This window comes from Callorhinchus milii, unplaced genomic scaffold (genome assembly GCF_018977255.1).
Source record: "Callorhinchus milii isolate IMCB2004 unplaced genomic scaffold, IMCB_Cmil_1.0 Scaffold3, whole genome shotgun sequence".
Taxonomy (NCBI): domain Eukaryota; kingdom Metazoa; phylum Chordata; class Chondrichthyes; order Chimaeriformes; family Callorhinchidae; genus Callorhinchus; species Callorhinchus milii.
The window spans coordinates 56778046-56792378 of NW_024704744.1; the positions used below are offsets into that span (position 1 = coordinate 56778046).

Consider the following 14333-nt stretch of genomic DNA (forward strand, 5'->3'; position numbering starts at 1 on the left):
TCAGAATAGTTTTATACAAAATTCCAGATAAAATATTCCAGTAAACAATCTGTGTGCTTTAGTGTTTGTTGCACCAGAAGATAGTGCAAACATGAGAAGCTTGGTTAAAAAGCCAAGTTTCTTAATTCTTAATCTGAACTGTAGTGTTCTTGATGCTCTGTGGTAATTTAAAATCATCTCCAGCATTTATTTGATCAGTAGATTTCTTTGAGCATCTTACAAAAACGCCACATCTTTGACTACCCCTTTGTCACTCCCTCCTATCGCTTACTCTGTTGGAGCTCCCAATATGTCTCTATAAAAGTCCTTTGAAAAATGATCCTATATGAAAGGTGCAAAACGTTATAATAAAATAAAGGGATGTAGACTGGAGTCACAGCTTTAAAATCAGCAGTGGTTTTTATTTCAGTTTTGGATGCACTAGAAAATGACTTTGGAATATAAACCATCATAAATTTATAATAATAATAATCCTTGCATTTGATAGTGCCTTATCACGTCTTCAAGATGTATCAAAGCACTTCACAGAATATACTGAAAATAAATGTATATTCTTTGGACAAAACGTGGCAGCCAATTGCACTCAGCAGTGTCCCACAAAAAGTTGTGAATTGAGTGACCAGATTATTTTTTTTTGAAGGAATTATTAACCCCGGAAAAGCGATCCGTCAATCGACTAACAACAACAACAAGATTCCATTTGAGCGCCTTTCACGTCGGGAGGATGTCCCAAGGCGCTGTACAGTTGGGTCAGGACCCGAGCAGGGGGGAAATGGTCAGGGTGAGGGGAAGGAAGGGAGGGAGCGAGGAGGCGGTAGAGAGTCGAGAGGGGAGTTGAAGGAACAGTCAAAGAGAAAGGTCTTGAGACCGGCCTTGAAGGAGGAAAGGGAGGAGGCAAGGCGAAGGCACTTGGATAGAGTTCCTACTTACTGCTAGGTAAACTGAGGCATGTGGAGTAAGGAAACTTGCCCAACATTTTGCGTTGCAGGGAATCAAACCCAAGTCTCTCACTTGCGAGGCGAGTGCTCTAACCGCTGAGTTACAGGACTCCACGTTATATACAGGTGCCTCATTGCTCTTTGGAGGCTTGTTAGCCACTCGTACAATTTAATTTCTGGACATGTTTTATATTTATACAGGAAATAGCCAGCAGCTCCATTGACATGAGTGGACCCCTAGAGGATCAGATGAACAAGCTGAAGAACTATGAGGAGATCATCATTAACTACAAATCCAATGTTGACAAACTGGAAGGAGATAATCAGCTTATTCAGGAGGCTCTCATTTTTGACAATAAGCACACCAATTACACCATGGAGGTACTGGACTAGTGATGTGGTGCCTAGTTTTATTGCAGAAGGGAGTTTTTGGAGTCGCTTATTGTTAAGCAGGAGGTATGACAACCAAGCCTGACCTAATTTGAAATCCATGAATGCACAGCTTCTAGCAGGAATCTCAACTCTAAGCACATTGACTATTTGTGTAAATATTAGTTTAAAAATAATGGCAATATTCATAATCACGACAATATCTACAACATTTTTGTTAGCTACCATCAATGGCAATTATAAAATCAGGGTTTATATCACCCAGGAGAATAAGGCCTAGGTGAGAATGTAACTGAAATCATAAATGAACACCAGCATCTTTTGTGCTCCACTATCCTTGTAGACTTGAGAATGAAGCCTGTGTTATAGCACAGTCCTTGCTAATGTGAGTGTCCTTAACATAACAAATAAAACATGTCAGGAGCTATGGTTCAGAGGTCTTGTAACAGATACAGCGTTTTTAATTGAAAGAATGGCAAGTCATCGAGGTGAAGTGAATTTATATTGTGATGTGTTGCAGCAACAATGTTATAATTTTCCCCTCTCCTGTTTTCGGTAGCACATCCGGGTTGGCTGGGAATTGCTCCTTACTACGATTGCTCGAACAATGAATGAGATTGAGACCCAGATTCTGACCAGAGATGCTAAAGGAATCACCCAGGAACAGATGAATGAGTTCCGAGCTTCATTTAACCATTTTGACAGGGTACAGTGCTCCGTTTATCCATTTCAGTGTCTTATTAATGGATGCCAAATGTTGATTTACAATAAGATGTTGTGGTGGATCTGTGTGACATGGAGCTCTTGACAGCTGCACAATTGACTGGTCTTGTAGCTTGGTGTAGTATTGAGCTCCAGATAACTGCACCATAAAATCGTATAGCACAGGCTTTCATTTCTGATGTATTGCACACTATGTTCTTGGTTACTGTCAGGCACCAGGCTTTTTCTCTGTTAGGGAGTGATGAAAAGTCAGAGATATTCGCCTAGAATTAGGCTGTAGTGCATTTTGTGAGATATAGTTTGCAAGAAGTGATTAGGGGTGCAGATTGACTGCCCACTTAATCAAATAGGACATGGTACAAGGAGATTAAAACATGGAGCAAACTTACCATAAACCACCTAAAATATAATTGTAGAAGGTTATTCAGTTTCAAATTGTATCAAGAGCAAAATATGCATTTTGGGGGGATTTTTATTTTGTAAAGATTAAATGGGACACGTAAACAGGCCATTGGAGTATTCTGGGAATAGCATTTCACATAAAACATTTTTTAAAGGTATGACTTTGTAATTTGGTCTAAAGTTTATTGACCAGAATGTGAGGAACCATCTAAGTCTGTTTCGGCGAGAACATGTAAGATTATTTATGAGTGATTTTGTAGTTTTCAAGGAGTCTACTGTTTGTTTGATTCAGTTGCACTAAGTATAAGCACGCTTAACTAAACTCACTGAAATTGAACGCTGACCATTAAATTATTGCACGACCAACCAGTATGTTCTGATTCTTTTCTTCTAGTTTCATTAAATCCTCTAACCCCAGGTTCTTTTCGCTGCTGAATGTCGGATGCTATTCCTGCTGCAACATGGCACATCAGATGTTCGTCATTCACTGGTTTACTATTCCTCAGTGTATTTGCCCCTTTGGCCCATTTGATCTCAGTACCAAATTTCTACCCCACCATCCTCCCATTACAGCAACAAGACGTTTCTGAAATGAGTCAGTTTCTTGTTCTTTACCACTTTTCTTGCTAAGCAGTTACAGCTGTTAATCGCCCTTCATGTAAAGAAAGATTTCCTTCTTACCAAATAAATGCATTAATGGAGCACTTGTCTCGCAAATGAGAGACTTGGGTTCGATTCCCAGCAGGGCAAAATGTTGGGCAAGTTTCCTTACTCCACGTGCCTCTGTTTACCTAGCAGTAAGAAGTAACTTGGTTGTTAGTGGATTGGAGGAACACTTTCCGGGGGTAATAATTTTTTTTAAAAAAAATTTGGTTACTTCAATCCACGACTGTTTGCAATTGGCTGTTGCATTTCGCCCACAAAATATACAGTCAATTCACTTTACAGTATATACGGTGAAGCGCTTTGAGACATCTCGAAGATGTGCTAAGATGCTATGTCAAATGTAAGGATTATTATTATTAAACACTTAACTTTTAGCATGGAACTTACCATTCATTAATTGAGTACTTTGTAATTTTTCTCATCTTTCTTTAGTTCGGGATAGATGCTGTATAAGTGTATGTGCCCATTGCATGCTGTAACTAATGTGTGTGTGATACTAGGATGAATCTGGCATTCTGCGACCAGAGGAATTCAAAGCTTGCCTCATCAGCCTTGGTCATGTTGGAAATGATCAGCAGGTACTAACCAAACTGTGATGTTTATTTTCTACATACAAGTAAAAAGGTGCTAAACTTGTTTCTTTTTTTTCCTTTCTCAACCTCTGTGTTTTCCTGTCTTTGTTGATATTCTTTTTGGTCTTTGCTTCGCATTTGTGCCCTGGTTGTTCCTTTCCTGTTTGATTTGTTTGTGTGTCAGTGACTCCCTTCCTGCTTCTCACCTGCCCTGAATTTGGAATTGCTGTATCCTCGGACTCTGAATGACCTTTTGACTCTTTCCGATATGCTGCCTCTTCACCCATTGCACCATGGGCTCCCGATCTGTCTGCTGGAAATCCCTCAATCCTCCACCTGTTCCTTTACTTGCTGATCTACTCAATAGAAGAAAAATAAGGCAATGGAGCCAGATGACCTCCGAGCTTGTCTCATCTCCATGGGCTTTGATCTGGTATGATAGATGCAAGTTTAATAATTCTGATGTTACAACTGTCAGGATTGGAGGTCTAATTTTGCAACACAAATTCATTGTCACTTCTAGTTACAAACAAAAGTTATTTATTTTGTGTTAATTCACAAAACAGTTACTTGCAAAATCCAAATACTGACAATATGCAGTGAAAAATATCCAGAAAGCTGGTGGTTTGGTCTTCCGGCTTTTGTAACTTACATTTAACCATTTTAAAAGTTCTTTGGATTCTGGAACGGTTCCCATTGATTGGAAGATCGCAAACATCACACCACTATTTAACAAGGGTGGGAGAGAAAAGATGGGGACCTATAGACCAGTTAGTCTGACATCGGTGGTAGGGAAAATTCTAGAATCCTTAATTAAGGATATCGTAGTGGGATATTTAAAGGATCACAATATGACAGAATCAACATGGCTTTACACAAGGGAAGTCATGCTTAACAAATCTTTTAGATTTTTTTGAGGACATATCAAGTAGATTAGATAGGGGGGAAATCAGTGGATGTAGTGTATTTAGATTTCCAAAAGGCATTCGATAAGGCGCCGCATAAAAGGTTGATCCACAAGATTAGGGCTGTAGATGCTCAGTCCTTGAACATGTTCAAGACTGAGATTGATAGATTTCTTGTGGATAAAGGGATTAAGGGATATGGGGATAAGGCGGGTAGGTGGAGTTAGAATAGATCAGCCATGATCTTATTGAATGGCGGGGCAGGCTAGAGGGGCCGAATGGCCTACTGTTGCTCTTAATTCTTATGTTTCCCTGGCGCCCCCCAAACCCAACTGTCTAGATCCTCAATGATGCCTTTATCATCACCAGCATTTATTACTCTAACACCTTGGTTGCTGGACTCCTCAGATTCTCTCTACGCATGTAGTAGACTATCCAGAACTTTGCAGTCCTCATGACCTCTCCCACATTGACCTCCATGAGCCTACTGTCGCAGTCCTTGCTAGGTTCACCATCTCCCAAATGTCTGGATTGAAGTCAACATCCCTCCATGACCTTACCCAACCCTGTCTGGAAACTCAAGAGCCCCTGCCATTCCCTCTGCTCAGTAAACACTGGCATGTCAGTCTCTCTGCCCCCCATCGCACCCCCCCTCTAAAACTCCATCCTGGATTCCCTCCCATTCTTTCTCTGCCTTCAAATCTGCCACAAGACCCATCTGTTTGACAAGGTATTGACTACCTTTCCCCTCCTTAGCTGCCCCCCCTTTACCCCCTGCCACCCCCCCCCCTCCCCCAAGCTCAGGCTCCCATCAGTTTTATGAAGTGGTGGGAAACGTCCTCCCAACATTGAACGCACTATGTAAATTGTTGACTTTCAGTGGCTGAATTCTGCTGCCTTCACTTTTAAAAATGACATTCCAGTAGAAATCTATGTCTTTTTATCATTTGGTGAACATTTCCGCCTAAATCCTTTCTCAAAATAATTGTGTTACTTACATTTATATTCACTGGGTGAGAACCTTGGCTGGATAAAGGAAATCAGGGCCTTGGGCAGCTCAGTAACATGGGCTGCTCATCGCTCTTATTTGTCGTTTTCCATTTGTAATCTGTGACTCTTCCATAGGGTGAGGCTGAGTTTGCTCGCATCATGAGCATAGTTGATCCGACCAGCACTGGCATAGTGTCCTTCCAATCCTTCATCGACTTCATGACCCAAGAAACGGCTGATACAGATACATCCGAGCAGGTCGTGGGTTCCTTCAGGATTCTGGCAGGGGATAAGGTGAGTCTGTGATCTGTAAATAGGAAATGTTAGAGTAGAAAAGGATGTATTTTTTGTAAAGTACCTTATCAAATCCGATCCTGATGACTCCTTCAGCAGGACATCATCAACAGTTAATCACTGAACAGAAACTGTAGCTAGCTCATGCTGTTTTAAACATCAAAAGAGCATTGATGCGCTCTAGAGAAGAATGACTAGATTGATTCAGGCACATTGAAGGTATACTTAGTCTCAGCCTGCAAGAGTTTGTCCAGAGGGGTCAATTGTCTGGAATTGTGAAAAGTTATTTTCTTGATTGATTTATGCCACTTCCAGCCATGGGTTGGGCACCACTTCACTGCACCATTGAGGCTGCCCCAGTCCTTACAAGTCTAAAATTATGACAGTAACCTCAGAGATGAACTTGTTTAGTTTAGAAAAAGGACTCAAGGGGCAATGATCCCTTTTTTTCAAATACATATTGAAATGGATAGATAAGATATATGAGTACATTGTTTGATTTGTAACTGTGGAACAGAGCAAGAGAATTTGGGTTTAAAATAAGAAAGCACTAGAAGTTGGGCATTTATCCCAAAAGAATAGTGGATATTTAAAACAGAGCCAACCAAAGCAGATTACTGTCTGGTGAGTCATCTTCATTGAAGAGATTTGCTGAGGAACAGTATTGGAGGTTACAAGGATATTGGAGAATGAGAAACTCCAAGAGGATGCAATAATATTTGTGTTGCTGGTAATAAGGGGATGAATCTTGCCCTTGAGGAGGTTGAATAATGATGCAATAGTGGAGATTTTGTTTAATTATCCTCATGCGAAACAGAGCGTTATTGACCGTGTTTCCCCGGAAGAGAGTGTGTATATTGGAAGTCTAATTATTTGTTTGAAATATTGCTATGTCTCACCACAAAGTCACCTGTTTGCTTGCAGCCTTACATTCTAGCAGAGGAGTTGCGTCGAGAGCTGCCCTCAGATCAGGCGGAGTACTGCGTCGCTAGAATGCCATGTTACACAGGTCCAGGTAGCGTTCCAGGAGCCCTGGACTATATCTCATTTGCCACTGCACTCTATGGTGAAAGCGACCTGTAACTAGGATTCAGAAGCAGAGCATTTCCTTTCTTTCCAATGCAAGTTTCATCATTTGGTTTTCGAAGGCTGAATTATTTAGTAATTGAAAAGATAGTATGATCGCCAAGTTTGAAATGTTAGAGTGAACCTCCTTTTTTAAAAGGAAATCGATGAAATATGGTTTGCAATACCAGCACAATATAATTTAAGTACCATATTCTTGAATTCCATCAATCTATCATTTTAAAAACATTACAATGATTTGCGAGTACCTGTGTCACTGTAAATTCTGATGTCGAAACCATTTCATTTTGAATCTCTACGTTTCCATTGCTTAGTTTATCATTAGTTGTGTGTGAAAACATAAATTTTCTCTTTACAAACTCGATCCTTTCTGCGTAGACTAAATGATCTGACAATGACCTAAATGACTGAGGAATTTGTAAATTCTATTGCAATCTTTCCAAAGGAAAACATAAGTACAGTATTCCTCAGCACCGAAGTGATTGCACTCGCTGGTCCTTCCAAATGCTATGAAGAATCTCTGGTTTGCATTTTCTATGAACTTCCACATCAGATTTTACAGAATTCACTTTCTGACATTTTAAGAGCATGCTATTTTCTTTTTAAAATATAACAATAAAGTGCAGGCTTTTTGTATTGACAAACAGTTTATGAAAACTTTCAAAGTTTCAGAAAAGTACCTTTTGTCATTGCAATAATACCTATTCTAGAAAGGAACTAAGGACATTTAGAGTTCAACTGACTGCATGTGTAGCACTTTTTCTTATAAAGTTATGTGGACTTGTAAAATATAACAATTACATTTTTATCATTATTGATGCTTCACATTTTATTAAAATGGATACTTGTTAAACTGTCTGACTTATTATTTCAACATATTCCTGTAAATTATTAGTACGGCTCATGAAAATATCTATTTATTATATTCTTAATTTGCTGAAATAAAGACCATTGAATAGCCATATGTTGAGTGGAAAACTATTTTATCAGCAGCCATAGAAATATAATGATAAGGTCCTATATCAAATGCAAGGAATATTTTATTTATACAGAGAGAGAAAATGGTGTACACAAGTCAGAATTCAAAGCGTCTTCCCCCTTCCCATTTTTTCTGTCCATCTTAGCCAATGTTTTGTTTGCTTCCCCTCCCCACCAATCATCTAATTATTCTTCAAGTAAAACCAGAAAATATTAGAAATTCAGGCCAATATATTTCTGTGACCTCTTCAAACCATACTGACCCAAAGGATGACTTCACATTATGGTCTTTCATCCATTACAATAAATCAATGTCAATAAATCAATTCCTTAAGTTTCCCTTGGGACGTCCTCCTGACGTGAAAGGCGCTTTATAAATGGAATCTTGTTGTTGTTGTTGTTAGTTTGCTTGGAAAGCTTGTTTGGGAATTGAACCTTCATACCAAATAAACTTTACATCAGAGGTTGTCTGCTCCTCAGTATTAAAAATGACTTAAAAAATCGACTGCAAATATTAAATGGTTCAATTCCCGGCAGGGTGAAACCTTGGGCAAGTTTCCTTACTCCACACACCTGATAATAATCCCTCAAGAAAAAAAAATTGGTTACTTCAATCCACGACTGTTTGTGGGACACTGCTGTGCGCAATTGGCTGCCGCGTTTCGCCCCAAATATACACTCAATTCACGTTACAGTATATTCTGTGAAGCGCTTTGAGACGTCGAGAAGACGTGAAAAGCGCTTATCAAATGCAAGGATTATTATTATTCACGTGGCAGGCGCCAGCCTGCTCTGTATCCCATGCCCATCGCTATGCTGAAGTGTCCAAACCAGATGGTGAGTCCCATATATGCACGGCATGTAACCGTGGAAAATTCCCTACCTATAGATTTTGCCCCACAGCAAATCTCTACCACCCTCCTCGGGGGTCACCTTGGGGCTGAATTGGCTCCAAGGTGACCTGCCTGGCAACAGAACGTCTGGACCCCGCCAGCCCTCTGTGGCGGTCTGGACCCCGCCAGCCCTCTGTGGCGGTCTGACCCCCGCCAGCCCTCTGTGGCGGTCTGAACCCCGCCAGCCCTCTGTGGCGGTCTGAACCCCGCCAGCCCTCTGTGGCGGTCTGACCCCTGACCCCCGCCAGCCCTCTGTGGCGGTCTGATCCCTGACCCCCGCCAGCCCTCTGTGGCGGTCTGGACCCCGCCAGCCCTCTGTGGCGGTCTGGACCCCGCCAGCCCTCTGTGGCGGTCTGGACCCCGCCAGCCCTCTGTGGCGGTCTGGACCCCGCCAGCCCTCTGTGGCGGTCTGGACCCCGCCAGCCCTCTGTGGCGGTCTGGACCCCGCCAGCCCTCTGTGGCGGTCTGGACCCCGCCAGCCCTCTGTGGCGGTCTGGACCCCGCCAGCCCTCTGTGGCGGTCTGAACCCCGCCAGCCCTCTGTGGCGGTCTGAACCCCGCCAGCCCTCTGTGGCGGTCTGAACCCCGCCAGCCTGGCTCGGCAGCGGGACCGGGAAGGGCAGACCCTTCACTGGGGGGGGGGGCGGGGGGGCAGGGAGTCATCCCACTCCGCTCCCGTTAACCCTGCAGCCGAAGCCCAGACAGAGAGGGTGGTCCCAGCCGGACAAGCAGCCGGAGAGCTCGCCGGGACAGCCGCGTGGACGGCTAAGCTGTGGGGTCCTCTCTCTCTGGGATTCCCGGGTGTAGACGGAACGCTCGGCCACAGCATCCGGGCCGCCACTGAGCGGGTCACACGCGCCTGCGCACTGGTATCTGCGTGTGTGTGTGTGTGTGGACTGGCGCTTGCGCACTCGAGGCCGCATGGGCAGAGTCCGGCACCTGCGCACTGGAGTCTGTTGGTGGGGCGGGGACAGCGCCTGCGCACTGCGGAGTGTGCGGGTGGCCGGGCTGGCGTGTAGCGGCTGCCGCGCGGCGCGTGAGTCACTGTCCCTCTTGCACACAGCGGCCCGAATGGCGACCAGCACCGCGAGAGGGGCGCAGAGAGCAAGTGAGTGACCTCACCCGGTCCGCGAGACACACACACACAGCGCGCGGCAGCCACGCACAGTGACGCCTGTCACTCACCAGCGCCTGTCAATCACCACCATCACACCAGCGCCTGTCAATCACCACCATCACACCAGCGCCTGTCAATCACCACCATCACACCAGCGCCTGTCAATCACCACCATCACACCAGCGCCTGTCAATCACCACCATCACACCAGTGCCTGTCAATCACCACCATCACACCAGCTCCTGTCAATCACCACCATAACACCAGCGCCTGTCAATCACCACCATCACACCAGCTCCTGTCAATCACCACCATAACACCAGCGCCTGTCAATCACCACCATCACACCAGCTCCTGTCAATCACCACCATCACACCAGCGCCTGTCAATCACCACCATCACACCAGCGCCTGTCAATCACCACCATCACACCAGCGCCTGTCAATCACCACCATCACACCAGCGCCTATCAATCACTCTCATCACACCAGCGCCTGTCAATCACCACCATCACACCAGCGCCTGTCAATCACCACCATCACACCAGCGCCTGTCAATCACCACCATCACACCAGCGCCTATCAATCACTCTCATCACACCAGCGCCTGTCAATCACCACCATCACACCAGCGCCTGTCAATCACCACCATCACACCCAGCGCCTGTCAATCACCACCATCACACCAGCGCCTGTCAATCACCACCATCACACCAGCGCCTGTCAATCACTCTCATCACCAGCTCCTGTCAATCACCACCATCACCAGCGCCTGTCAATCACCACCATCACACCAGCGCCTGTCAATCACCACCATCACACCAGCGCCTGTCAATCACCACCATCACACCAGCGCCTGTCAATCACTCTCACCACCAGCACCTGTCAATCACCACCATCACACCAGCGCCTGTCAATCACCGCACCACCAGCGCCTGTCAATCACCAGCATCACCAGCGCCTGTCAATCACCACCATCACACCAGCGCCTGTCAATCACCAGCACCACCAGCTCCTGTCAATCACTCCCATCACACCAGCGCCTGTCAATCACCGGCACCACCAGCGCCTGTCAATCACCACCATCACACCAGCGCCTGTCAATCACCACCATCACACCAGCGCCTGTCAATCACCACCATCACACCAGCGCCTGTCAATCACCAGCACCACCAGCTCCTGTCAATCACTCCATCACACCAGTCCCTGTCAATCACCACCATCACACCAGCGCCTGTCAATCACCAGCACCACCAGCGCCTGTCAATCACCAGCACCACCAGCGCCTGTCAATCACTCTCATCACAGTGCCTGTCAATCACCAGCACCACCAGCTCCTGTCAATCACTCTCATCACCAGCTCCTGTCAATCACCACCATCACACCAGCGCCTGTCAATCACTCCCATCACTAGTGCCTGTCAATCACCAGCACCACCAGCGCCTGTCAATCACTCTCATCACCAGCTCCTGTCAATCACTCTCATCACCAGCGCCTGTCAATCACCACCATCACATCAGCCCCTGTCAATCACTCTCATCACCAGCTCCTGTCAATCACTCTCATCACCAGCTCCTGTCAATCACCACCATCACACCAGTGGCTGTCAATCACCAGCATCACCAGCGCCTGTCAATCACCAGCACCACCAGCGCCTGTCAATCACTCTCATCACACCAGCGCCTGTCAATCACCACCATCACACCAGCGCCTGTCAATCACCAGCACCACCAGCTCCTGTCAATCACTCCCATCACACCAGTCCCTGTCAATCACCACCATCACACCAGCGCCTGTCAATCACCAGCACCACCAGCGCCTGTCAATCACCAGCACCACCAGCGCCTGTCAATCACTCTCATCACCAGTGCCTGTCAATCACCAGCACCACCAGCTCCTGTCAATCACTCTCATCACCAGCTCCTGTCAATCACCACCATCACACCAGCGCTGTCAATCACCAGCACCACCAGCGCCTGTCAATCACTCTCATCACCAGCTCCTGTCAATCACTCTCATCACCAGCGCCTGTCAATCACCACCATCACATCAGCCCCTGTCAATCACTCTCATCACCAGCTCCTGTCAATCACTCTCATCACCAGCTCCTGTCAATCACCACCATCACACCAGTGGCTGTCAATCACCAGCATCACCAGCACATGTCAATCACCACCATCACACCAGCGCCTGTCAATCACCACCATCACACCAGCGCCTGTCAATCACCAGCACCACCAGCGCCTGTCAATCACCACCATCACACCAGCTCCTGTCAATCACCACCATCACACAAGCGCATGTCAATCACTCTCATCACCAGTTCCTGTCAATCACCACCATCACACCAGCTCCTGTCAATCACCACCATCACCAGCGCCTGTCAATCACCACCATCACACCAGCGCCTGTCAATCACCACCATCACACCAGCGCCTGTCAATCACCACCATCACCAGCGCCTGTCATTCACCAGCACCACCAGCGCCTGTCAATCACCACCATCACACCAGCGCCTGTCAATCACCAGCACCACCAGCGCCTGTCAATCACCAGCACCACCAGCGCCTGTCAATCACCAGCACCACCAGCTCCTGTCAATCACTCTCATCACCAGCTCCTGTCAATCACCACCATCACACAGCGCCTGTCAATCACTCTCATCACCAGCTCCTGTCAATCACCACCATCACACCAACGCCTGTCAATCACTCCCATCACTAGTGCCTGTCAATCACCAGCATCACCAGCTCCTGTCAATCACTCTCATCACCAGCGCCTGTCAATCACTCTCATCACCAGCTCCTGTCAATCACCACCATCACACCAGCGCCTGTCAATCACTCTCATCACCAACTCCTGTCAATCACCACCATCACATCAGCCCCTGTCAATCACTCTCATCACCAGCTCCTGTCAATCACCACCATCACACCAGCTCCTGTCAATCACTCTCATCACCAGCTCCTGTCAATCACTCTCATCACCAGCTCCTGTCAATCACTCTCATCACCAGCTCCTGTCAATCACCACCATCACACCAGTGCCTGTCAATCACCAGCATCACCAGCCCCTGTCAATCACCAGCATCACCAGCACCTGTCAATCACCACCATCACACCAGCGCCTGTCAATCACCAGCACCACCAGCCCCTGTCAATCACTCTCATCACCAGCTCCTGTCAATCACCAGCATCACACCAGCGCCTGTCAATCACCAGCACACCAGCTCCTGTCAATCACCAGCATCACCAGCCCCTGTCAATCACCAGCACCACCAGCGCCTGTCAATCACTCTCATCACCAGCTCCTGTCAATCACCAGCACCACCAGCGCCTGTCAGTCACCTTCTGATAATCAGATGGTAATACTAGGCCCAGCTTGAATTCCTCTTATATTTCTTCCACTATAATTTGAGAGTGCAACAGCCCGAGCCAATGCTCCCATTCTGTCTGTCCACTGCTCAAATCCTCCTCACTGTTCCCATCCTCGCTGCTCCTATCCTCACTATTTTCATGCTGCCCACTCTTTCCATTACCAGCTTCATTTCCAACTCGGACCAGTGTCTTTGTTGAACACATTTAGTATTTGATGTGAAATGGTTTGTGCGCTTTTTAGGCGTCAAAGTGTGTCAGCGGCATCTAGTCTAAATGACAGCAGTGTTGCCGGCATATGTGTGAGAGGTTGAAACAAATATTGTTGTAAATGCACATCAGTTCCACCAGTTTTGCTGGTCTGCAGGATTGTGCCTGAACTAACCAAAGTTCAATCAAATTCTTACTTAATTACATTTCAATTTGTATGATGACTGCTCTATGACTTCCTTCTACAGGCTACAGATAATCCAGAACTCTGCAGCCCGTGTCCTCTCCCGCACCAAACTCCGTGACCCCATCTCCCCCATTCTCGCCCGACTCCATTGGTTCCCTATCCTTCAGAGGATCCAGTTCAAGATCCTGGTCCTCATCTACAAAGCCCTCCATGGCTTCGCTCCACCCTACCTCTGTGACCTCCTAACCTCCTACCAACCCGCCTTCTCCCTCCGTTCAGTCGGCTCCGCCTGCTCCTCGTCCCCCGACCCACTCGCCCCATCGTTGGCGAGAGAGCCTTGAGCCACTCTGCCCCCAATCTCTGGAATTCCATCCCCCAATCACTCTGCCTCGCCCCTCCTTAGCCTCCTTCAAGTTCCGCCTCAAGACCCTCCTCTTCAACCATGCGATCAACCAGCCCCCCTTTCCCTCCCCTCCCTTCTCCCCCCCCGACCCCAGCTCGGGTCTGAAATGCTGAACACTGTCCAGTGCCTTGGGACGTCCTCCCGACGTGAAAGGTGCTATACAAATGTAATCTTGTTGTTGTTGTTGTTGCTCTATGCAGTTCTGAT

General features: G+C 46.6%; 2 protein-coding genes across 2 annotated transcripts in view; both read left to right on the top strand.

Annotated features, from left to right (window-relative positions):
• LOC103178911 (alpha-actinin-2) overlaps positions 1-7827 on the top strand; it is a 53763-nt gene extending 45936 nt beyond the window's left edge. The window contains exons 17-21 of the mRNA XM_007893896.2: positions 1140-1319; positions 1888-2034; positions 4059-4124; positions 5722-5880; positions 6805-7827. Of these exons, the coding sequence (XP_007892087.1) occupies positions 1140-1319; positions 1888-2034; positions 4059-4124; positions 5722-5880; positions 6805-6963 (711 nt within the window). The 3' untranslated portion in view covers positions 6964-7827. The remainder of the gene's footprint in view (positions 1-1139; positions 1320-1887; positions 2035-4058; positions 4125-5721; positions 5881-6804) is intronic.
• Positions 7828-9825: 1998 nt separating this feature from the next.
• LOC121848584 (methionine synthase-like) overlaps positions 9826-14333 on the top strand; it is a 43148-nt gene continuing 38640 nt past the window's right edge. The window contains 1 exon segment of the mRNA XM_042333604.1: positions 9826-9944. Coding sequence (XP_042189538.1) covers positions 9908-9944 — 37 coding nt within the window. The 5' untranslated portion in view covers positions 9826-9907.